Source organism: Eublepharis macularius, chromosome 8 (assembly GCF_028583425.1).
Source record: "Eublepharis macularius isolate TG4126 chromosome 8, MPM_Emac_v1.0, whole genome shotgun sequence".
Taxonomy (NCBI): domain Eukaryota; kingdom Metazoa; phylum Chordata; class Lepidosauria; order Squamata; family Eublepharidae; genus Eublepharis; species Eublepharis macularius.
The window spans coordinates 35,858,386-35,884,061 of record NC_072797.1 but is presented as its reverse complement, the minus strand read 5'-3'; the positions used below and the strand labels follow the sequence as shown (position 1 = coordinate 35,884,061).

The following is a 25,676-nucleotide window of genomic DNA, read 5'->3' as shown; positions in this document are numbered from 1 at the left end:
AGACTATTGGATTATGGCAGTTAATGAATGACAGGTGCAGCCAATTAACAAAGCCATGACGTAACTGCAACTTCCAGTTTTTAACCAGAGTTTTTCTCTTCAGAAAATGATGCTTTTCCATCAGGGAGCTCAGTATGGCTGCTTATCAGTCACTTCTAAGAACTTCAAAAGCTCTGCACTGGATACACTTCTCATTAAAAAGCAATTCTGCTGTAAAATTATCCAACTGTGACTCTGGTGTGCTTTGCTGTTCTTTAATTTGGAAAGTTGTCAAACAATGAGATTTAACTCACTGGGTACCGGAAGATCTGAAATGTCCAACAAACAGTGCAATTCTATGCAGAGTTACTCCATTCTAAGCCCACGGAGATCAATAGGAATAAACTAGGGTTGCCAACTCCAAGTTGGGAAATTCCTGGAGATTGTGGGGGTGGAGCCTGGAGATGGTGGGTTTGGGGGAGGAGAGGGACCTCAACAGGGTATATCCATCCTCCAAAGCTGATATTTTCTCCAGAGGAAATGATTTCTGTGGCTGGAGGATCAGCTGCAATTCCAGGAGATCTCCAGCCACCTGGAGTTTGGCAACTCTAGAATAAACTGGAGTAACTCTGCATAGGATCACACTGAAAATCAAGCAATAAAGCAAGCTCTTGGCCTAAAATGACTAAGGGGTAATAGCAACCATCAAAAACAGTATTCAAATTACTATTATGAAGGAAAATCACCACCATTCTGGAAACCATACTGATCCTAGGAGTTCCAGATGAAGCACTGCCCACTAACCAAATTCTACAAACATATGAAGCTGGTTTCCACCAGTAAGATGCCTGGTTCATCTAAGCTCAGTGTTCTCCGACTGACACCCACTTTTCAGGATCTCAGAGAAAGAACTTTCTCGATATTTTCTATCTGAGATGGCTGAGATTGAACCGGAGACCTTCTACATGCAAACCATGTCCCTAAGCCCGGACCTCCTCCCAATCGTACCTCCCATTTTCTCATATCACTATCTTGCGCATGGTATTTGAAAGTATGACGGAACATGCCAAATAATGTCTTCCACCCCCACCCCCCTTTATCCCATATTATTACATGTCACTGCAAAGGTTGGGCAAAGCTTTTCATAAAACTGGGCACAACTGCAGCCAGAATGCTGCAGTCCTTCCCAAGGGGTCTCTGGGATCAGCATCTCTTTCAGAATTAATTACCTTTTGTCTCAGCTGGATTTGAATATAGATTTATTTGCTATAATGTACTTTCATATGATCTGAAGAGATGTCAGAATACCTTCTCTTGTTGTTGTTAACGATGGCAGATATTCCTTTTCTACCTCTGCCAGATATGATTCCACACCATCATTCTACAGTGTTTCGTTTCCCATTCTGCTTCTCATGTTCTCCAGAGTTCCGCATGTGCAAGGGAGTCATGGATTGCAGATACAACATTTGTCCATCCTTCGTCCATTTTTTCTTGCGCACATTCCATGGTTTATTGTTAAAACCGCTGCAGTGTGTTATATCTGTGTGAAACACCATACTCCCGTTCTGCTTCTCGTCTCCCTTTCTTCCTTTCCACAAGGAGCTGACTGGTCTGTTAGTCAATAACCACACCCATCGTCCTCAGCTCCATGAACTTTAAGCTGCCATTTTTTTTCTTTTTCAAAAGGGCAGTAACTCTGGAATGTTACTGCACTTATATTCCTTCTAATTTGTAAATTCTAAATCTAAAAAACACCACCTAAATCTTGGCTAGCACACAAGGAAGTTTACAGGGAAGGAGTGTAGCACTGGGGAAACCGCTCTCTCCATCTTCAGCTCTCTGAAATCCTTTTAACCACCTTTTTAAATCAAACAAACAGTGTAGTAATGCTGAAACATTACTGCAGTAATACTCCTTCTAAATTCTTAATCTAAAAAACTCATCTTGACTGGCAATGAGAAGATTTCAGAGAGGGAGTTTTCTCCCTCCCCACCTGCCCTCCCCACCTTTCTACACACATCTTTATTTTTTTCCGCTCTTTGGCGTTATGAGAAGCCTGAAACAAGCCCAAGCAAATGAGCATCCAATCCCCCTCTTTTTTAATTAGAGGAGAGTTGCAAAGCTGTGAGACATTCCTGCATTCTACCCCTTTAAGCACAAGGTGCATCCTGTTCCCTGATGGCAATCCACATTCCCCACTGATCACTTCTTTGGTTTACTTTATTTCCTTTCTTTACAAATGGGACTCATGTTTGAAAATTAAAAAACTGGTGGGCACAAAACTGATCAATCAGCAAATACAGGGACAGGGTGAAGGGAATGGTGGTGAACAAACATTGCAACATTACTATGCATGCTCTGAAATGAAAAGGAAAAAAAAGACTTCAGCTCCAGCCCCCACAAAAGGCGGCTTGAAACAGACACATCTCAACTTGTCTGGAATAAGAAAGCAGCCACCAAATCACCTCGAGGCCGAGCAGGGCAGATGCCAGGAGCCCAAGCCGATCCAGTGCTGATCGGCGTGAATACTCAGTATTGTAGGCTTAACGTGTGCCATGCAGAATGGGCCTCTGTCTTAAACCTTAACTTACTAAAAAGCATGATCCTGTGCAGAGGTATTCCATCCTAATCCCATTGTAATAAATGTTGTTAGACTGTAGTAACCCTGCACAGGATTGCACCGTTAATATTTCTTGGGTTCCATACACATTTACATTTGTAATTTTGTCAATGTAACTGACAAGATCTTTAGTAACACTTAAATCAAAGACTGCCAAGCATGTTCATCCCTGCCATTTACCTGAGAGTTGACATAGCCAGAAGTCTGCCTGTGAGCGACATTTGGCTAAAGTAAGTTTTCAAGAGCCAAGTCTAACTTGCATGCTTTGGAGCTCTTGAATCTAATGGTTATTTTCTGTTCCCAAAATAATCACTGAAGTAAAATTTCCCTGTACATGGGTTTCCTTTGGGCTATTTGGCTGAGTAATACCCATTCAATGCAATTTCAACCTGGCAGCAAAACAGTCTCCAAGTCTAAGAGCTGCTAGAAACATTGGGTCACTTTCAGGCTTCCTAGTTTTCCCAACTGCTGTACCAGAATGGTTTGGGGCTAAAAATGAAAAAGTTTGCCAGCCTACAAAAAAGAAACAAGAAATGTACCTGTCTGCTTGACTGCTATGTCTCCAGAAGCAACTGCTGTCTGCCTCAAGAAAATGGCTGACTCCACGTCTGTACAGAAGTAAACTAATCCTTTTAATATATAGTAGCAAAATACCTGCTGTTTCGTTGGGCAGTTTGTGTTTGAAGGGAGGACCTGCAATCTCAAGAGGGGCCTTTGTGTTCTCAGGACTTCCTCTTGGTGGAGGATGCGTCATTCACTACTTTGAGATTTGTTCTCAAAGTGGGGCAGGGATGCACAATCACAATTACAATTTGTTTGCCAATACCCTTGAACATTTGAAAATAAATAATTCTTTTTCATCTGTCCAAACATTATCCCTATCCCTATCCCTCAATCATCATCTTTGTTAGGAACTGAAAAATAAAAATAGAAGAGGTGTTTTGACCTGCTGGGCTACATGGAAGCTGCACGGCTGGTCTCTATAGTCTAACTTTGCCCATTTTGCCCATGTCCATTCATGGGAGCGTTTGAGTCTGATTACAAGCACCCTGTACATGTGCAGTCAAGCACTGCTTTTGTTATAGATGTCCTGCTCCCAAATCCATCTACCCAGTGCATTCAATAGAACAAAACTATTGTCTTCAGCCTGCTGGGGGGGGGGGAGCAAGGGAAGCTGCGTTAATTACAACCTTGACCATTTAGCTTCCTTGTCTAATTCCTATAGCTGAGAATATCACTATTTGTTTACTAGTTCACACTAACATATTTTTGCGCTGCTGCCTGAGAACTGAAGTTTGATCCAGTAAGTTCTGAACAGGATCATGAATACCACTAACTGCACCGGTGCGAAGGCAGCACACACATTCTAACAGATAACGCATGACCTGTGCACTGATGACCCTGTGGCATACATAGCCCAAGCAAGCCAGCAAACTGGAAGCCTGTGTCAACACTTGCCTCTCCACCAGTCATCATGCTAAACTGTGCAGACACAAGCTAATTCTGAATTGCAAACAAGTGACTCAGGAGATTGTACAAGATGCTTGACTCAATAGTGAGCAGGCATTTAGATTAAGTTAAGTATGAGTTTCAAACACCTGCTTTGTGAATATCAATCATTCCCAATTGCTAGTGCTTTACAGAAACTGATCTTCCTTGCCTTCCCCTTCTGACATCAGCCCTGTATAACCCCTTCGAAAGTTTTACCAATGGTCATGGAGTTGCTATGGACAAAATACCATCAGGCATGAGAGGAGGTGCAGTGAGTAGAGTGAACTGAGCAAAGAAATTCTTCAACCCTCTTTCTCCTGCAGAGCCTCTTGTGCCAGTGGAAGCAATCCCAGTCAGTTTCCCCTCCTCATTGCAGTCCTCCATGCTTGGTAGCATTTTTTATGACCCACAGGCATGTCTTTGCAGGTGTTGTAGAAGGTTGTGTGGAAAGAGGAAAATGGGAAATGATTTGTGTTCCTATATTCCAACTCACAGCCCTCAAAGTCAGAACTTAATTTTTCTGTACATGAATGAATGAAAGGACACTGTTCATTTAAATGGAAGAAATTGTAGATGTACACTTTGGATGCCATTAAGAGAGGAGGCTAAACTTATTACAGAAAAACTAGGTATTTGAGCCACAGGCCACCTATTCCTCCTCTCAATGGTGGTCTAGACTGTTTCAGAAAATTCAACTGTTTGAAGATAGCACTAGCTCAAAGTTCAGATCTGCATTTCACTTGAAAAATTAGGTTTGCAATTTAGATGCCCAGATAAATAAGAGTATCTTTATCAGCATTGGCTCGAATGCTAGCTGAGTTTCCCAAGGAGTTCTATTTTGCCCAGGTTACACATGCCCTGGTAATAGCCACACTAAGTTGTCACTACACACCTTATAGGGTTTCCATGAAGACTGAAAACTTCAAATGGTACAAAATGTGGGAGTGAGAGTTCTAATCTGGATCTACCATATGAAGCATATAATTCCTTATATGGTATCAGCTTCCAAATTGTTTCCAGCACAATTTAAAGCACTTTGAAGCTCAGGACAGAGAGCTCACAGAGAGTCAAGCCTGCCACCTACCCCTTGTTGTTCTTCATTAATTACATCTAGTTTAAGAGGAAAATCAAAAAGAGTCCAGTAGTACCTTTAAGACTAACCAACTTTATTGTAGCATAAGCTTTTCGAGAATCACAGTTCTCTTTGTCAGAGGAGTGATCATTTGGCTCCAATAGACGTAAGAGGAGTGATCATTTGGCTCTGATGCCTCTGAGGAAAAAATGGGAGCAATTCCAACCTCTTCAAAAGAGATGGGTCATGTCAAAAGAAACCCCTGTTGGACCCTCAGACAGTTTCAAACCATTGGCCAGCTGCAAATCTCTCCTTTTTAGACCAGGTATGGATTCAACTTCAGCCACTTTGGGATGAGGCTCATTATCTGGACCCATTTCAAACTGGCTTTGGGCTGAGGACAAGTATATGTCCCAGGTTAAGCATACGATATGTTCCAGGAAAGACAGAGTGGAGTGCTACTGTGGTGATTCTCTTGAACCTTTCAGTAGCTTTCCATATAGTTTAATGCTTATTTGGAAAAAGTTCTAGTCTGTAGGCAAGAAACAGATGTAACAATTAACTAGGAAGGAAGTCTTCCAATCCTGAGCAATGAGCAAGGAAAGGAGGGAACCTACAAGCCTGAAGTCTTCCAAGGCTTGTTCTTATGGTGGTTTTTATTATGTCATATAGCAGTCAAGAGGCAACTCTTTGCATTTTGGTAGCTCAATCAAGATTCACTGTCCAGGAGAACAGAAAACGTAATTTTAGCCAGAAACCCAAGTATTCACATTTCCCATGAAACTCGATTCCAGTGAAAGAAGAGGATAACAGTTTAGCAATTAAGGAGTGCCTTGCACTATACCTCTGCTAAATCCTTTCAGCTACTCCACAAAAACTGAGTGTACAGCCAAACAATCAAGAGCACTGTAGTGCTTTGAAATGATATCTTTCCCCTCCATATGGCGTTAACAATCTACTATGCAATAAGGATTACACATTCTCACCTTCCACTACACTCACTGCATTTTCACGGGTCAGCTAAGTATCCTTTTTTCCAGGTGACTAGACAAGTGCACACACAAATTTCACTTAACAGTACACTGGCTTTTGCCAAGTAGCAGCAGGATGAAATACACCACCGTAACAATTGAGCCTTTGTCTGAGGCCAAGACTATACCTATTAACATGCTTTGAAGCTGAGCCAATAAAAATCTCAGTGCTGGGATACAGTTTTTTGCGCCTAAACAATCTGTGCTTGTGTTTAATATACTATAGTCTATTTTCAAGGCCCTGCCAATCATGCTCTCTACATGAAGAGCCTGGCTAGAATAAAAGAGAATTTTGGTAAGGAGGAAAAAAGATATATTGAAAATTTATGGTACCTTGAAAGAATAAATCATGAAATTAAGTTCATATTCGTATACAAAATATATCCATGAAGTTTAGCTAAGAGCTAAACTGAAACAAATCGTTCTCCCAATCCCTATTGACTCTACATTTTGAAAGGCAAGATTCCTGGAACAATGCAAGATTTTAAAAAGAACGGAGTCAGCAGCTAAATGGTATAGCATGCCTGAAGGGTGACTTTGACCATCAGAAACTGACCCTATTTTCCTCCTCCATGGCCACTCCTACTCTTCCAGATGTTTAGGAACAAAGGCCAGTCAAGTTAATATGTAGCAGACCAAAGATTTTTAAAGAAGAGGAAGTAGATGAGTTTGCAGAGTAAAACAAACATTACAAACTTTTGATTCTCATAGAGAAGTCTGCATCAGTAAAAGTAAGTCACTAGTGTTCCTTCTGTATACCACCATCAAACCAACCAACCAAATAAAAACCATTTTTAAAAATGTGTTTTAATGTCAACACCATTAGGACACAATAGAAAAAATTTGGAGAAAGTAAAAGGGGGGGGGAAGTGTGCAGAAAAGTGCTTAGAGGTACATATTTTGATATATGCATTTTATTTTTTTTAGCTATACTTGTCTCTCATCCCTGTTCAAAAGTGTTAGGATAAGGTACAACTGAAATTCAGGCAATGCTCAAGGCCGGATGTGCTGAGCATCAGCAGCAACTCCACACTCTGTGGCTTCAGATCACTAGCAATGGTCAAGAAAGTAAAGTTTCTATTAATAGGTCAGACAAAGATATTCTGAACTACTACAAGGCTTTTTGAAAACTGGTATCCATTTCTTCACTGAACAGATACAGATCTGCTTAACGTTGTGACCAAGAGAGCATTGCAGTCTAGGGAGTCTATCTTTGGAGGAAGGCCTTTTTCTTTTTTCATTTTACATTGCCTTTCCAAAAGTGGCTTATTAGACCAGACAGTTCTAAACCATAGCATCCAAAAAGACAGCAATTATTTTACACAAAGAAACAGACAAAGAAATGGAACACTTAGCACAGCCTTAAAACCAGTCAGTATCACCTTAGCTAACCCTAAAAGCTTTAGATGAAAAGCGCTTTTGTATTGCTTTTGAAAAGCCAGAAGAGGTTCCATAGCCTTGAAGCAACAGCTGAAAAGTCACACACCTTTGCAAATAAAAGGCTGGATCCCAAGAGTTATTTTAGGTGCACCCAGTTGGAATTCTCTCTCTCTCTCTCTCTCTCACACACACACACACACACACACCCCTTCCTATACAGGACAGAGGACTTGTATTTAAGAAGCAAAATTCTCACGCCCCTTTGAATGCAAACAGTTTAGACCCTACCTTTAAAGAATAACAAAATAACAATAATAAAAATAATTTGTATTTATTCCTGTAAGGAATACAGAATAATATTTTTAAAAAATGAAATAAAAAGGGCTTCAGGAAAAAAGTCTAGCACTCAAATGACCCAGTAAGACCTCTCTCTATTTACTCTATTTGTATGTTAATCTTTCTCTCTCTTCTCCTTTTGTCTACTTTATTTGTTAGAGCCTTAACCCCTGGATTAGCCTCCTGGTCCTGTATTTGTCCAGTTGCTGGCAAAACAAATGTGGCCCCTCAAACCCCTTGGTGCCATCACAATGGAATAAAGAATACTGTATCTAATTGATTCTGGGGAATGACACAGGAGGCTTGTCCCAGAGGAATCTACACTTCCCCTTCACCACCCCAGATAAATAATAAGCAACATATTAGTATGAAGTATCACAACACCGAGGGCTCTGGATGAAAACTTGTGGTCCCAATAACACAAAGCAATCTCTGCAGGCACAGAACAAAGTTGAAAGATCCATTAAATCTCACCCTGGAAACTGAAGGATGAGAGCTAGCTGACACAGCACCCTGCAGCATGCATACACCATTCATGAGAAATGCAAGACATTCAAATAAACAATAAGAATGTGAAGGAGCAATGAAAACAGAGTGCTCTAAGAATTATAAAGAGTGCTATGGGGGGAATATAAAGAAGCATGACAGGAGGCAATTCTAGTAAAATTCACAGCATTGGTGCCTAAAGTGTGTTTTAAATGCAGGAAACACACATTCTGTATGATAATGTGTATAACTGTGAAATATAAAATATCAAAAATCATACAATTTTTCAGAGGAGTTAGCCGTCTTAGTCTGTAGTTGCAAAATAGTAAAGAGTAGCACCTTTAAGACTAACCAACTTTATTGTAGCCTAAGCTTTCGAGAGCCCCAGCTCTCTTCGTCAGATGTATCTGATGAAAAGAAGGACTGTATGATAGGACGAAGAAGAATATTTCTATGAAATTTTGCTCAGTTCTTTCTAGTATATTGATACGACATGATCAGCAACCAACAATTCAGACTCTTGTGCATACCCAGGAAAAGGACTACATGCACCCACAGTTCCTTACCCTTCCCACAGAAGACAGCAGCTGAGCTTGTGTACGCAGCTGAAAGAAGCTGCATTGCAGCCTTAATGTTTATATATCAGTAATACTAATTAGGATACTTTTTAAAAGCCTAATCAATCTTAAATGCATTTTTAAAGCACATAAACTTCAGGAACATTGTAACTGATATATAGCGCACCTAAAACATCTCTGACATGTATGTTATTTCTTTCTGACAAGTTTCCAATGAAAGATGCTTATCTCAGTATTGAATACTTCCCAGTGCTGGGGATACTAACCTCTGCTCAAACATTTTTAAGTGTTGGAACTCAAACTGTGCGACTGAAGAAGACCAGCTCAGGTACCCTTCACCTCCCTCACAAAGAAATGTTTTATGTGAGGTGGGAAACTCCTATTTTTCTGAAGTGCCTTCATGTAATCAGGTATTTATGCATCAAACATGATGTACCTATGTGAGAACAGTACTCTCTGCTCCTTGCCTTCACAAGCTGAAAATTGGGTTGTGCCAGTGTATAGACTGGATCATTCTCTGTATGCCAAAATAATTTAAGAATCCAGATTTCTCCATTAAAAAAAATGATGTGCAATTAGCCAAGCAAATTGGCAGTAATGAATGACAACAAAATACAATATACAGATGCAGTAATCGCCACATTTTGAAAGAAAATGAATAAACATTCTGAAAGCGCAACTAGTGATTTAACACAGTAAATTGTAAAAATATTAATCTTTAGCTCAGGCCAGGAAAGTTATGTAGAATAATCCCTACTAATAAGATTAATATGCTATTTTATAGATTTTAAATTATGTTTATTAAATTTAAAAGGTATTAATTTTTTAACATCTATTGAAATGAATAATGCACTTGAGTAACATGAACAGAGAAGACTTTTGTGCCAATTAAAGTGACACAACTCCCACTTTTGGGGCTGTTAAGATATTTGGGGGAACTATTTTTTATCATTAATTTCTGCACAATAATTTTCTCCAAACAATTTTGAATTACAGCTTTATAGATCAGAAGGAATGGGCCTCTCATAAATGTAATAATATGGTGATAGTGTCAGAATATTCCCTCAGTCAGATCAAGAAGAAGAAGTTAGGATTTTCCCCACTTTATTGGAGAAAAGGGTGCTTCAGAAGACCCCAGAAGTTATCACAACTTCGGGCTTGCAGGGAGCATCCATTTGGAAATAACTGCCCACATCATAGGACAATACATAGTGTGATTTCCCTCCATCCATTTTGTGACAGATCCCATCTCCTTTGGTAGTCATTTCGTGGTCACACCCACAACCCTCTCTCAAAATTTCAGAAGTACCCACAGGCTCAACAAAGTTGGAGATCTCTGCCTTGGAGTCTTGTCTAGTGCTCAGTTTTTTTAAAAAAAATCAGCTGATGGTTAAATACTTATTTGCTCACCCAGGTGTTCAGGTGAGTGGTTTTCCTTCCTCCTTTGTATGATATTTTCACCTTAAGCTTCCTATTTTAATTGCTTCTTCTGAACTGCTGGTTTAAATTGCTGTGTCTAATTTTATCTTGTGGTGTTTTAATGTTGCTGTGAATGATATTTTATTATTGTGATTTGAACTCTAGAATCAGCTTTTTTGACTGAAGGACAGGAGGATATACACATTTAAAACCAGTCAATAAATATAATCACAGGTCAGTATGTCTGTAAATCTCCCTAATATGTTAGGCCAAAAAAAGGATGCTCTGAAAGTTTAGAAGTCGATGGACAGACAAGAAACAATAGCTTTTGAAAACAGAAGCAGTGAAAAGGAGATGGAACTAAAAAGCTGATCTGAGACAAGGGACTGTGTGAAATGCTTTAAAACAACGTAATAATCGGGATTCCAGACCCCAAAGATGAAGGGATATAATATAAAATGTGAGAACTATGAATTCGGAGGTGGGGGGAGGACTTTGTTACCACATGAGACAAGACAATGCGTGTCTCTGGAAATGACGGATAATGCAGAAAACACAAATCGATCAGAATTTCTCCAGTGCAACTATCATCAAATATGAATGGCAGCAGCGCAAGAGCCACAGTCATCTGCCCAAGCACTGTTCTTTTCATTTTAGTAAGATATACATAGGAACTTCTGAGTTGATTCCAATCTTGTACCTCAATCTTAAGAAGACTCACACCGTTCTTAGTCAATTAAAGTCAATGAGCTTAAAGAAGGATGCAGTTCTGGTAAGGATTGCTTTGTAAGGTATACACTTACAGCTAATATCCAGTGGAGGAAATGGGTTAGTAATAAAAGCATAATACCCATGAAAGGAACCTATCAAGAATTACAAGAAAAGTTGTATAAAAACTTCTTTTTCCTAGAAAAGATTTTTACTGTATCAAAAATTGCCTTCCATTTAAAGATGAGAGAAATGTCTAAAATCTGCTTTTTGTTTAGGATAAACAGTTTGAAAGTTTAGCTTTCCATGGGGGTGAGGGGCATCAGAACTACAAATAAGATTAAGTGATATTCTCTGTGGGAAGATTTTCATAAGGGGTTCTATTAAAAGAATTTTTTCTCCTGTATGAGTTTTGTTTTCTCCTGCTGTGAGATGAAAAATTGTTCTTAAACGGTTTCATTATTTGTGTACCATGTTCTCTCTTACTTCTTCAGTATTTGTTTACTGGTGAATCATAATTTTAGTTTCCAGAAGGTTCACCATGAACAAATTAAATACTTTAATTTTAAAGGCTATGCCGTGGGAGTGCCAAGATCATAGGTTGAATTTCATTAATCACTGAATAAGATATCATTCTCTCTCTCTCAAACATAATCAAAATGTGTATTAAATAGCACACCATGAAGAGAGTATTAAAAGAATGCATTATGGTTTGAGGAGATGGATAACTGCGCATCTAGTACTAGACAGCATGCCTTATGGAAAGCAGCTTCAAATAATACTACCAAGGAAAATTAATCATGATAAATGCAGAAACCTTCTTCACAGAAGCAGTTATGTATACAGGTTTCTGTGAAAGTGCCAGAGATTTCATTTTAAAAACATTATTAATGGAAAACACTAATACATTTCCATTAGTGATTCAGTTCTTTGAGCTTGAATTATTTAAAGCCTACTCCTTTCACAGCGCAATCCCAAGCAGAGTTACTTCAGTCGAAGCCCATTCATATCAATGGGTTTAGACTGGAGTAACTTAGTTTAGGATTGCACTGTTAAACTGTAGTGGCTACAATCCTACAATACATCTGGGCACATTGGGAAGAACTGAAGCCCTCTGAAATTTCTGCTGCAGCCACTCACAAAATGGCACAGCTTTTCACTGCCTTTCAGACATGCAAATGGCAGAGGAAATACTCTGAGAGACACCCCTGACCACCTGTAGATTGTCCTTGTGTGTGCACATTGCATTTACTGGACTAGATCTTAAGTAGTTTCATCTGAAAAATTTCACCTTCTGCTGAATTCAGTAGCATTAAAGGTTCATGCAAAAAAGGGTGGAATACAGTACTCAGGCATTGTCATTGGGCTGCAAGAAAAAGAATGGCCCCTTCCCTTAGTGATGAGGATCACTGGGAAACAACAGAGGATACTGATAGGCCAGCAGCAGCTAGCACATGTCCGTGTTTTCTCTGCACTGCTTGTTAATCATAGTTATATAAAAATTGTAAGTATTTAAATACATTTCAGTACTGTGAAAATTGAGACATGACACCATGGTGACTTAATAAGCAAAAGCTAATTGTAAAAAAGAAAAACTATCAATATTTTCTTTTCCATTCTTTAATACAAAACAGACACCTAAACAGTCTTTAAAAAGAATCTATGCCAGTAACCTGCTGCCCTTGTTCACTAAATTTGCTCTGAGTCAAAATGATCCACGCATCAGTCCACTAAAGCTACAGATGGTTAATTTACAAATTAAAGATTGCAATCCTACTGCCAGACATTTTAAGAAAAGTATTCCACAGCAGAATGGCAAGAGCCTTGAAAATATTCACAACCTTATTATGTTAAAATTGTATGCTTCATCTCCCCTTGACACTCTCATCTGCTGTTAGCAATCAGCACCTCCCTGCTCTTACGCACTTTGATTTGAACATGAGCTTTCAGACTGCCAGATCCAGGAACAGCAGGAAAAACAAGTGACTATTGTAAATGGGCAGCATGTGAGCTCCACCTACAGGGGGAGAACTCAAATGAAAAGATTCATGGGCCATTACTTTAAAAGGAGAAGAGGGGTTCCTCCAATTCCAAACACAGTCCAAGGGATCATTCTCAAGCCATCAACATACCTTCAAATCCATGTTTTTTTCAAATTTAAAGAATCGCATAAAATTCTAAAACTAATTCTCTGATAGCACTTCCATCACAACAGTGCTTTTGCTATAAAATACCACGTGAAATATGAGAAGAGGATCCCATCTTTGAAGGGCTGCTATGTAATGCAATGGCACAGAACATTTGTCACAATTATCCAACAATCACAATCTACCTATGAAGATATTGGTATGTTGGCAAACTGGGAGAAGGAGAAGTAAGGTTTGTACTTGGCAAGTCACACTGCATATAGATCTCTCTCTCTCTCTCAAGCTCTTTCCCTGCAGAAATAAGATTATTTTACAAATGGGTCTATGAAGCACCAGTGGTTTTTTTCTTTCAATGCACATACTCAGAAATGTAATACTTGCAAAATGTTGAGGCCTAAAAGGGATATCATGAGTAGGGTCCTAGTGAGGAACGAAGACTACAGTAGTAAAGTTTACACTCAAAACGTTTGCTCTCAGAACTACCACACTTCAAAATTCTAATTTTAAAAACTGCTGCTCTACAGGAGGGCACCTGTACATGGAGAATAGAAGCCACTGCCAGCATGTGAGGTTGGTTGACCTCTGTGGCCAGCATGGAGTGACAGTGGACTTGCTGATTAGATCTAGCTTTGGACTGCCCACCCCATTGCACTGAAATGCTTCCAGCCTCTCCATTATTCCATCTTCTGTCACCTGGCATGATTCATCTAGACTGCTGGGAAATAGTCAAAGGAGTGAACACATGGAGATGGGCAAGGACCTGATGTCTTCACAATCTCTGCTTCTATGGGCACTGAAGGGGAAAGTAATAATTTATACACTCATGTTCTCTTTACAAAGATCACAGGGTACATTTTTTTATACTTGGGAATCTGTATTAATCACCAAAAGTAGCATGAGCAACTGTTCTTAGACTTACATCATTCTTAGCAATGTGGAAAGGCTTACTTTGAATGCTCATAACCAATTAAGGGATTTTTCTAAAATGCACAATTTAGACTACTGCAACAGACTGGCTATTAGTGCTTCTTAAATCTAAATTGTTATTCCAAATAAAGTATTTCAAAAACTTCAGCACTCTGTTGATCTAAGTTTCTGATGAGACAAAAACTTTTGACAGCTCTCAGATGTTTCACAAACATTTCCAGAACCTCCCACAGAAGTCATACACTGTGGATTCCCTTCTGTTATTGTTGACACCCCAGATCCATGAATCATTGCATGCTTTGATCCATGCAAGCTTGAATTAGCGTCCTTGAAAATCTCTCTGGAGAATGTCCCATATCACTAGCTTCCAGCACATCTGTGTAAAGCAACAGTCATCTAGAAATAAGATGATGTTTTTTAAGTCTGGCTCCCAATTCCTATAATTACTCAACACATTATACATATTTATACTGAACTGACATGGTAGCACTGTAATTCCAGATGCAAAGAAGAAACTGGTGGCTTGCACAGTGAATTTCACAAGCTGATAGCTGTTGCTTGTTTTGCCACAGCAGCAGTTGTAATAATTTAGCCTGTTATCTGATGGAATGTTAAATGTTCAGAATAAGGGGGGGGGGAAGCAACTTCAGAAATTCAAATTGGGTGGATAAGTATTTCAAACATGTCATGTGACTTTTACTTTAACAGAACAGCTAATGCCCATAGGATATTATAATTTGATTTTTTCTCTCTCTCTATATTGCTGCAACTTTGCCAGCCAATTCTAGTTGCAATACCAACTTACTGCCAAGCATCTAATGGGTGATGTTAAAAACTGCACCTGGCTTTACTGCAAGGAATCACAGTACACCAGTCCAAAAGTCTATTGCAACACTATTAGACTTGCAAAGTTCACTTTCTCAATTAAAGCGATCTAAGATTTATGGAACCATAGTATCCAGGTCACACTGTACCGAATATTTTGCAATAGTCTCTTGGGAATAAATAGAAGAAGAAACTGACTTAGGAATACAGGATGTCTTTTAATGGTCTATGTGGCTATTCAAGAGATCCGTGAAACCAGACAGTTGATCTAGAATTGATAATGCATTTAGGTTACTTATGGGGATGTGGGGGAGGGAGTCAGATTTCATACATTTCCAATTGTAAACCTCAATTTCGATTATTTAATAACTAAGTAATACTGGAAAAACAATCCTGTAGCTAGATCTGGTACTCTTGGACGCAGATCTTGCTCTTTGACTGCAGATCAACATGGCTTCCCATCTGAATCCTAAAGCTGTTTCCACTAGTTTCAATGGGAAATGCATTTTTGAGAAATATTTATAAGAAATGCATTTCTGGGTGTAACTACCACCTATTGACCTGGGATGAAATTCAAAGGGATTGAGCATTTACCCCAGGGCTCCTGACCAGTTTCAAATGTTTGATTCCCGAGTAAGGTGACTGAACAGGTGTGTTGGCTGGACAACTTCAGGCTTTCCGGGATGAAGCAAGTTGTTTAGATCCTTTCCAGCCTGATGGTCTGGTTATGGGACTGAAACAGTCACCCATTCTGGATGGGGTTGAGCTCCCCTGGAAGGAATCGGTTTGTAGTCTGGGGATGTTCCTGGACCCAGGCCTACTGCTGGATAAGCAGGTGGCAACTGCCTTTTACTAGCTTTAACTGGTTAGCCAGCTATGGCCTTTCCTAGGTACAAAAGATCTGGCCGCTGGGGTGTATACCCTGGTAATATCTAGATTAAATTACTGCAAAGTGATCTACATGGGGCTGCCCTTGAGAAGTATTCTGAAACTTCAACTAGTGCACAATGCTGCAGCCAGGGTTTTGACTAGAGTGGGCTTTAGGACCGTATCACTCCAGTCTTAGCCCATTTACACTGGCTCCCAATTTGTTTCCAGGCAGGGAGATTTGGCAACTTGGGAGAGGGCCAACTCATGAAAATTTCAAACATAAGGTAAGCAGGCATTTTGTTACTAAGCTGCTAGCTTCAGAGAAGTGCATATTGTTGATTGTTACTGCATCATAACTTGCCTAGAAACTTTTATAAATTATAAATATATACACCCACACCATACACATATATGCACACACATATGTTTGTGACTTAGGAACAAAATGTGTATATAACACATACATGTATAAATATTCAATAATCACTTTAAAATCTTTATATGGTAGATGGCAGAATGAAAATGAGATGTACTGAAATTGCACAAAATAATTCCATTGAGGAATAAACTTAAGAACCGGGCATTCAATATTTTATTTAATACCAAAGCTGGGAAATGTAATACAGGGCAATACAACTAAAGTAACACATTACTCACCTACGGCTACTTTTCTTCTCTGATTCTTCATCTTTAGCAAGTTTTTTAACATTTAGATTAGTGTCTTTCTTTAACTTCTGTGCAATACGTTCTTTCATTTGATGTTTCTCATCACTATCCATGTCATCCTCATCATAGTTTTCACCTTCCTCTTCCTCCTGAGAAAACAGGGAAGAAAGTTTCTCTCTAATTTTTAGGTACTCTTCAAGGGAAAGAAGAAGACATTCCAGTACGAAGAATTACAGAATGAATGCCGTCTGAATGCTGTCTCCAAGAACATAAGAACAGCCTGCTGGATTAGATCACTCACTGATCTATCTAGTCCAGCACACTATTTCACACAGCAGCCAACCAGTTACCGTGGAGGATTAAACAAACAGGTCACAGAGGCAAAGGCCCTCCCCTGCTGCTGCCTCCCAGCACTGATAGTCAGAGGTTTGCTGCCTCTGCAGATGGAGGCACCCTTCAGTCACCATGTCTATTAGCACTGATGGACCTCCCATCCATGAATCTGTTTAACCCCCTTTTAAAGATATCTATGCTCAGGTTATCCCTGTCTCCACTACCAGTGAATCTCACAGTTTCATTAATCATTAAGTAAAGAATTGTTTCTTTTTTTCTGTCCTGAACCTATTTCTCAACAATTACAATCGGTGCCCCAAGTTCTAGTATTATGGGATACAAAAAAGTGCTCCTTCTATCTACTTTCTCCACCCCATGCATCCCATTATATAAAAGGCAAACCGTGTAGCTTACTTCTCACTTTTTATCCTGGTGTGCCTGTGCAGGAGCAACAGGATAAAAACTGAGTTATTGACAACACAGCCTCTGGAGGCTGCCATGGTGGGCAGGCCAGGCCAGGCAGCCATCCCTCCCAAGGCCGCCACTGTGGAGGGAAGGCCAGGCAAAGCAAGGTGGCTCATCCCTTTGGAGGCCGTCTCTGCAGCGGGAAAGCCAGGAATGGCGGCACGTCCCTCCGGGTCCAAATGGGCCCAATTTGGTCTCAAACGGGCCACTGCAGAGTGCAGGAGCACTTCTGGAGCAATGCAATGAGCCCTGGAGTGCTCCTGTGCTCCGCAGTTGGCATTTTCAGCCCATCTGAGGCTGAATTGGGCCTGTTTGGGGATGAAATCTGCCCGCTGTGGAGCACAGGAGCACTCCAGGGCCCATCTCACAGTCCTGGCAGCATTCTTGCACTCCGTTTTGAACAGCCCTCCTTTTTTTTTTAAATGGGTTCTGTTGCTAGTAATTTTATAAACCTCTATTATGTCTCACCTTAGTCATCTTCTTTCTAGACTGAAAAATCCTAGACTCTCCAGCCCCCTAATCATCTGTACATTTTCCAGTTCTGTAGTACCCTTTTTGAAATATGGCATCAAATGAGTATTTTTTTCACTGTCATGTGCCCTTAGAAAGAAATAATTTTTTTCAATTCAGTGTTTCTGGATTGGGATTACATTGGGCCTGTGTCTTGCCCTACCTGATATTCACACATTGGGATTCACACTTGTAAACACTTATACAAATTATGCCCTGACCTGGAAGGTGCAGGCTAGCCTGATCTCATCAGATCTTGGAAGCCAAGCAGGGTCAGCCTTTGTTAGTAGTTGGATGGGAGACCACCAAGCAAGTCCAGGGTCACTATACAGAGGCAGGCAACGGCAAACCACCTCTGTTCGTCTGTTGCCTTGAAACCCCAGCAGGGATCACCGTAAGTCAGACGTGTGAATTGATGGCACTTTCCTCCACCACATGCAGACTATAAGCCCAATACTCAGAGGTTGTGTCCATATGACCTGAATCTGTATACCATGCCAGATCCAGTTGCACAGATAAAACACATTGGCCTCTGTGTGCATTGAGTCAAAAGCACAAGCATCAGGTGTGGGAGGGAGAGATGGGCAAAAGGCAGGAGGATGGGGAGGCCTGGCACAAATTGTTTTAAGATGTGATTTGAGCCTCCTTGATCCCATCAACAGAAACGTATGGTATAAGTATTTTAAATAAATTCTCCACTTCTGTTTAGGGTTCTCTAACTCCTTCACTGAGCTTTTTTTTAAAAAAATCCTTTTAATCCCACCTATTCCACATGGGCTCAGGACAGCTAGCTTCAGCTGTGACCAGCCTCCTCAATTTTAATGTTTAAATTCATTCTCTTCTCTTCTAATGATTTACTACATGGGCAACTGACATTTTAAAAGTAACTATGCCTATGCTATTGCAATTTCATAATCTTGAAAAAAACATGTGCACAGCTAACTCTTATGCCATATTAATAGCAGTTATGATGGTATAGAGTGCCCTCAAGTCATAGCTGATTGATAACAACCCCTGGTGGGGTTTTCATGGCAAGAGACTAACACAGGTGGTTTGTCGCTGCCTGCCTCTGCAACTGTGGTCTTCATTGCAGGTCTCCCATCCAATTACTAATTAAGGCCACCTCCGCTTAGCTTCTGAGATCGGATAAGATCAAGCTTACCTGGGCTATCTAAGTCAGGGCAGTATCAGTGGAGTTAAATATTTCTGCATAATAGACACACAGTGCAATCCTAAACTGATTTGTGTGTGCTGTCAAGCTGCAGCTGACTTATGGTTACACCATAGAGTTTCAGCGCAAGAGATTAACCTCCTTGGCAGTCTTCCTTCCAAGTACTAATTGCCAACCCTGCTTAGCTTTCAAGATCTGATGAGATGGGGCTAGCCTAGACCATCCAAGCCAATTTACACTCTTCTAAATCTACTGAAGTCTGGGGAGACTTAGAAGAATAAGCAAAATCACTATACTGAACTAAAAAAGCATCTAACCATAGAAAAAGGAAAACTCTTGAAGCTCAAAAAATGCAGGCAGCAATAGCCATAGGGCTAATTTCTGACAGTTACTCAGTTGTATTGAGCAGTATATTAAATGCAACAATTATGAGCTCCTAAAAATGCAACTATTTGTCACAGTACTGCAATAATTCAACACAGTAGCTTTAAGCCTTTCTTGTGAATATTGCAATTACACAGTCGTCAATGGGGCTCTGAATTTTTGTAAAAGCGCCACTCACCTCATCTGAATTATGCATTTCATTTGCTTTCTCACTGAAAGACAAAACAACATATGTGATTCACCTCAAATGCGCATTAAATTGTCTGGATAAGATCAAAACTGTACTTAGAAGTACATGGGTACAAATACAAATGTACACATATTTCATTCATAGGATTTTCAGACCAAAAATGCTACTCCTTTACTTTGCTTATCAAAAACATACTAAGGGAGCAAAGGTTAACAAATTGGTAGCACACAACAGTATCTAGTGAGCTGACACCCACACCTACTGCCCTTTCTTCTTTTAGCCCCATCCAGTTACACCACCACTTTTCACCTCTGCCTACATCCTTCCTTTAGAAAAAGCAAACTTCCCCTGAGCAATTGTTATCAATTATCTCCATATAATTTTATTCGAATTAATAGAAGAGTACTAAATGCTATTATTCTATTGATGCCTACCACAATGATATTCAAATACTGTTACTGCTGTGAGTTATTATGTACATAGTAGACTATGTAAAAGCAATGCCACATGGAATATATATAGCTTGACTAGACTATACCGCCTGGGTTGCAAAGGTAGAGAAGGGGTTGAAAAAGGAAAACAGAAAGGGAAAAAAGAGAGAGGAGAGACAAGGCAGGGGGGAAAGTATGGGCGGGGGGGGGAAGAAATCATATAGTGAGAATTTGCCCTATAAACAAAAGGGGTTAATGAGACTGAACAGAGGACTGCTGTGTTGGTTACTCTGAAAGGTTTTATTAGCATCTCACTGCTCAACGGTTATTAAGGAGCTGTCCTCACTTTCCTTTTGAATTTCAAACTGAAAGTCCAATTCACTGATGGTATTTCCAACTACAGAAAAATTATGGAGGGGAACAGGCAAGAAGGTAACGTAAGTGCACAAAGAAATGATAAATATTCATGTTAAAAAAACCCTCAACACCTTTTGTACAGGGAAGATGTCTGTGGGGGTGCAAGGGAGAGACTTATAAACAGAATTCCTTTAGGTTCACTGTCCAAAGTGATGCTATGATTATAATCAAATGATGATACTCAAATTGATTGAATTGATTTGATTGAATGGGAAGTTCCATCTGTTTCTCTAATTTTCTTTCAACCATCTCCAAAGGTTCAGTCTGTAGCATCTCTCCCCCAGAAGCGCCAGCATCAGCTCAAACAGACTGGGCAGGGGATTGCCACAAGTACAAAGAACTGGAAGCAGGTAAAGAAATAGCTATATGACAGGTTTTATGATAGAGCTAGGCCAGATATAAGAACAAGCTTCAATACAAGTGAAAGCCGGTTTTAATAAATAGCATATTAACCTTTCAATGGCAGGAACTGAGCTCAGATGTGGGTCGTCTTTCAGTAAGTCATGGCTGCTTTTGCTTTTTCCTTTCATACTCTAAAATCCAAGAAGAAAAAACATTCCTTTATCCCATCCAACAGTTCTGTCAGTGAAGAATTCCTCATTTACAGGGAAACCCAAAGCAACATCATTTTCATTTGCATATGAAATAGGACAAAGCTATAGGAGGCGGCTTCTCCAAGCAATCAACTCTCCTGACTCAACACATTCAGGTAGCCATGTCTATAGCTATGGGCAGTGACTCAGGAATACAGATAAAAGCCGAGGGGGGATTCATGGGCCTGGGACCCACAAGAAACAGGATGCCAGCAACAGGAACTGGGATTGCCAGATGGCAAAAGCATTAAAGTACCTATTGCTGAGATGGGGACCAGGAAACTCTTTTGGGATGCACAGCCCACAGGATTGAATGGGAAGATGGGAATGGACACAACACAGTCTACACCCACTGCCTTTCATAACTTCAGTTGTGGATTCTGCAGAAGATGGTGGCAGAGAGGTCAGTAGGGTTCATAGTTCAATACAATCTGGTCTTGATACAGAAAGTACCCCCCCACACACACATTATAGCTGCCATGAAGAGGGACTCTAGACTTTCAGACACACTCATAGTTAAGTTCTCCATTGACAAAATTTTAAAAGACTACCATCTTTTATTAGAAACAAAGCTACAGGTTAATTTTCTCCTTCTCTGTACAGATCCTTAATTGAATTTGTGGTGTTCCATATCAAGAGTTTGTTCACAAAACTTGTAAATCCCAGTTGTTGCCAAAATGGAGTCCTGGTCAAGCTAAGCAAGGGGGAAATCTGCATAGGAATATCCAAGCCTGGAATTCTACCTGGCTAACTTTGTTGACTTCCACTTCCTCCTCTTCAGCTTCTTCTCCAAATGAAAGCAAGCTAAAATTTCTTCAAATACAGAAAGAAAGAAGAATTGCTATGTTGCTTAAAATAGTCTGAATTTTCAACTAAATCCTCTCCATCTACCATTTATTAATATAGCTTTCTTACTCTGAGGTCGTACGATTCTCTACAAATGAGATGAGAATATCATCTCATTTTTATCTCATTCAGAGTTAAATTTTTGCATATAGCTTTATAGCTGAGTCTCTCAAGAAATTGTAACTTGTTACAACTGATAATTACTTTGTGCCTTTGGATTTTGTCTTCTTTACTTCTTCCACAAGTTTTTCCTTCTTCAGCTTTTTATTAGTTCTTGGAGCTATGTCATCAAAAGGATTAAATAAAACCTACAAGAAAAAAATATTCCAAATCTTTTTTAAAAACTTGCTTTTGAGAAAATTGTCCTCAAAACATGCCTAATAAGCGTCTTATGTAGCAAACTGGCCACCTGAGGCAGCACTAGATTTAGAACATACAAAGCAGCCATCGTTTTGCTGTACTCAGGGGTCGTTTCGTAGAAAAAGAGCTGGAGGAACTCATTAGCATCACTCATTAGCATATGCCACGCCTCTTGCCATCACCGGAAGTGTGTCATTAGTATAACTGATTTGCATATGCCACACCCCCTGACATCACCTATCCTGGCTGTTTTGGACCCAATCCTGGCCATTCAGGGCCAAAATTGGGCCCAAAATGGCAAAAAGGGGATGAAAATGGCTGAAAAGGGGCCCAAAATGGTCAGGATTGGGCTGCTGATGAGCGGGAGAGTGATCCACCACCCATCAGAGGCCCAATCTGGGCCGTTTTGGCCCCAATCCAGGCCAAAACGGGCCCAAAGTGGCCAAGAGTCAGGTGGGCAGGGCCACCTGACATGACCTCTTTGGGGAACTGCCAGAACTGCGTTCCTGTGCGTTCCCCCTCGAAATGAGCCCTGGCTCTACTCCATAACTGGTTGGAACAGACACTTTTGGAAGGACTGCTCATTGCCCTGCCAAGACCAACCAGGCCAGGAGAACCATCTGAGAGAGCAGGACAATTCCATCTCACCCCCTTCTGTGGGGATTCTAACTACCACCAACTAGATTGGGAAGAAGGACTCCAGCACCCTGACCCAGACATTGTTATCTGCTCTGCTCTGCTCCCCATCTGGTTTAGAAGCTGGTTCTTCCAGACAGAACTTGTACTTGTAGCACCTTGTCCTTTTTAGACAAGGGAAATTTTAGCATTCTGTAGGTAATCTCAAGGATCAACTACTTCAACAAATTCTCTGTGGGATGATACTGCTCTAAAGGCAACTTGCAAGGTGCAGGTGGTACAGAATATTGCAATATGCCTCTTGATTGTCTGACTGATTGATTGAGAGTGTGTATGTATGAAACTGAAAGAGAACATATACAAGCATTTCTACAGCCACCATAAGGGCCACCTGTGACTTTGGGGACCCAAAAGTTGATGCTGAGTTGCAATTAATTATTGGGCATTTCATTTTATGTCATTTGAAGTATTGTTTTATCTTTATATAGGTTTAGAAAAAGTAGGACACAAATGTCTTCAGTTTCATAAAAAAATGGCATGTGAACAGTGCAATACTATGCAGAGTTACTCCAGTCTATGCCCACTGATGTCAATTCACTGAGATTGAAGTAATTATGCTTAGGATTGCATTGTAAAGAAGTTCTGGCTACCACATTTGGTTGAATGGAAACAATGGACTCTAACGGGCTTAATGTTCAACAACAGCCTCATAAAAGTTATGCAACTGACAGATATGGATGCACATTTAGAACATAAGGGTTAGTAAATAACTCATTCCAATCACTATGTTGAAGCAAAAACAAATTACTGTATATCCTATCAGATTTGGAAGCAAATGAAAAAATCTATTTAAGATCAATTAAATCTATTTCAGAACAATTTATACCTACCTCTGTACTTCTTATTTTATGTGGATTGACAGGTCTTTCATCCATGTCAATTTCAACCTCTGCCAGTCGTAACATATTATATATGGTATCTCCAGTAACCTGTCATATTAAAAAAATCTTTTAAAATCTATTTCGAAGCCATCAGTTTAAGTACATTCTAAAAAGAAGTTGATACAGCATAAGGACTGTATTTTACATCCATCAGAGCAGTTTTTTCACAGTCACAGTCAAGAAAAAAAATAGTGAATATATGCTTACAGGCTGTAATAGAAAAATTAGTTGTATTAAATCTGTGCCTGGAAACTGTGATTTGAAACTGTGATTTGCAACATATACATTTCTGATCCAAATATTTCAAACACTGTGTCAACAAGTTTGCTTCCTTGGGTTGAATCCTGCAACCCGTGCAGATCACAATCAGAGAATGTTCCCACATTCCCCTCTCCCATGCAGCTCCTACTGACCTCAGAAAAGCTGCCTTCTGGTGTCACAGAACCCAGGGGCATCAACAGCTATGCAGACTGGGTGGCTGCACTGAGGAGCCGGGAGGGAGAAAAACTGCTCCCCCTTCTGCAAGCACCAGGTCGGCAGAAGGCAGAACAGCCATTTCAACCCTTTCCTCCTCTTCAGCGTAGAACAGTGTCTGGACCCCCAAGGCTATTAGTACTCATGGTTCCTGCAGTCCTAGGGTCAGATAGAACTATTTCAATAGAATAACAGTTTCAGCAGCTAAACAGTGCAGTCCTAAACAGAATTACAACTCTCCTATCCCACTGATGTCAATGAGTTTAGAAGGGTGTAACTCTGCTTAGGATGGCTGCGTAAGACACTACAAAGCATCCCCCCCCCTTTTAAGAACATAATTTTCAGAAAATGTGTCCCAGTTCTAGCAAAAACAGATCTCTGTAGTACATATAACAGCATTTGCATTAATATTCTATGTTTCTAATACCATGACAAAACTGAAATCTACTGGTAATAATTCATAACACAACATTTATGTATTTATTTATAGTCCAGCTTTCTCACTGAGACACAATGCAGATTACATAGTGTTGATGAATACAATATAATCAACAGCTAGGACATTCACTGGGCAACATATAGTATGGTCAATAGTTAGAATGGTCAATGAACAGATACAATAGAGTATGGTAGCAGAAAATTTGAAAATAAGCATAAAACCACAGAGAGATGTAAGCTTTTTGAAACTAAGTGTAACTAATTAATATGACATCTTTAGCAATGTGGAAACTACTTAGCAGGAGCATATCTACCTCAGCAGACAGTACCCAATAGCACAGTCTATAGCCCCTGTACCTTACTAAGGTATCTCTTTGAGCTATTTTTTTATGATACAAACCCTCTAATCTGAGTAGAAAACCTTCCTGAATAATTCAGTTTTGCATAGTTTGCAGAAAGCCAGGAGAGTGGGCACCTTTTCTGACCTCCTCAGAGAGGCCATTCCAGAAGGTGGGGGCTACCACAGAGAAAGTGCATGTATAGGCAGCTGTTGATGTTGCCCATCTGCAGGATGGTATCCGCAGAAGGCCCTGTTCAGATGAGCGAAGATGCCCAGGCAGAACATAGGGAGAGAGGCAGCTGCACAGATTAGCAGCAGAAGAAATTAAAGACATAATCTGTTCAGTCCCTAGCATACAGGTTTGCTAGGGACTGAACAGATCCATCCACACAGGCTTTTCACTCTCCCCAGCAATTCCTCAGCTAAGCATGCATTGAACCAGGCAAATTGTATTGTACCTGCCCATTACTGTGAGACCTTTCCATGCTTCTGTCAGTCCTGTTCCTCAGGCCTAAATGCTACAGCTACTTGACTAGGAGCATCAGTAGCTATGATGAGCCACTGGCCTAGAGTAAAACAGGTCCAATGAACAACTACACATGCAACATGGAA

The 25,676-nt window shown here is 40.1% G+C and overlaps 1 protein-coding gene across 1 annotated transcript in view; it reads right to left on the bottom strand.

The window, feature by feature from the left end:
• CWC27 (CWC27 spliceosome associated cyclophilin) overlaps positions 1-25,676 on the bottom strand; it is a 130,870-nt gene that overhangs the window by 98,743 nt on the left and 6,451 nt on the right. Inside the window, exons 5-10 of the mRNA XM_054987422.1 lie at positions 23,762-23,860; positions 22,080-22,183; positions 21,773-21,842; positions 20,890-20,969; positions 19,577-19,610; positions 16,527-16,684 (exon numbers count right to left, since the gene is read on the bottom strand). Coding sequence (XP_054843397.1) covers positions 16,527-16,684; positions 19,577-19,610; positions 20,890-20,969; positions 21,773-21,842; positions 22,080-22,183; positions 23,762-23,860 — 545 coding nt within the window. The remainder of the gene's footprint in view (positions 1-16,526; positions 16,685-19,576; positions 19,611-20,889; positions 20,970-21,772; positions 21,843-22,079; positions 22,184-23,761; positions 23,861-25,676) is intronic.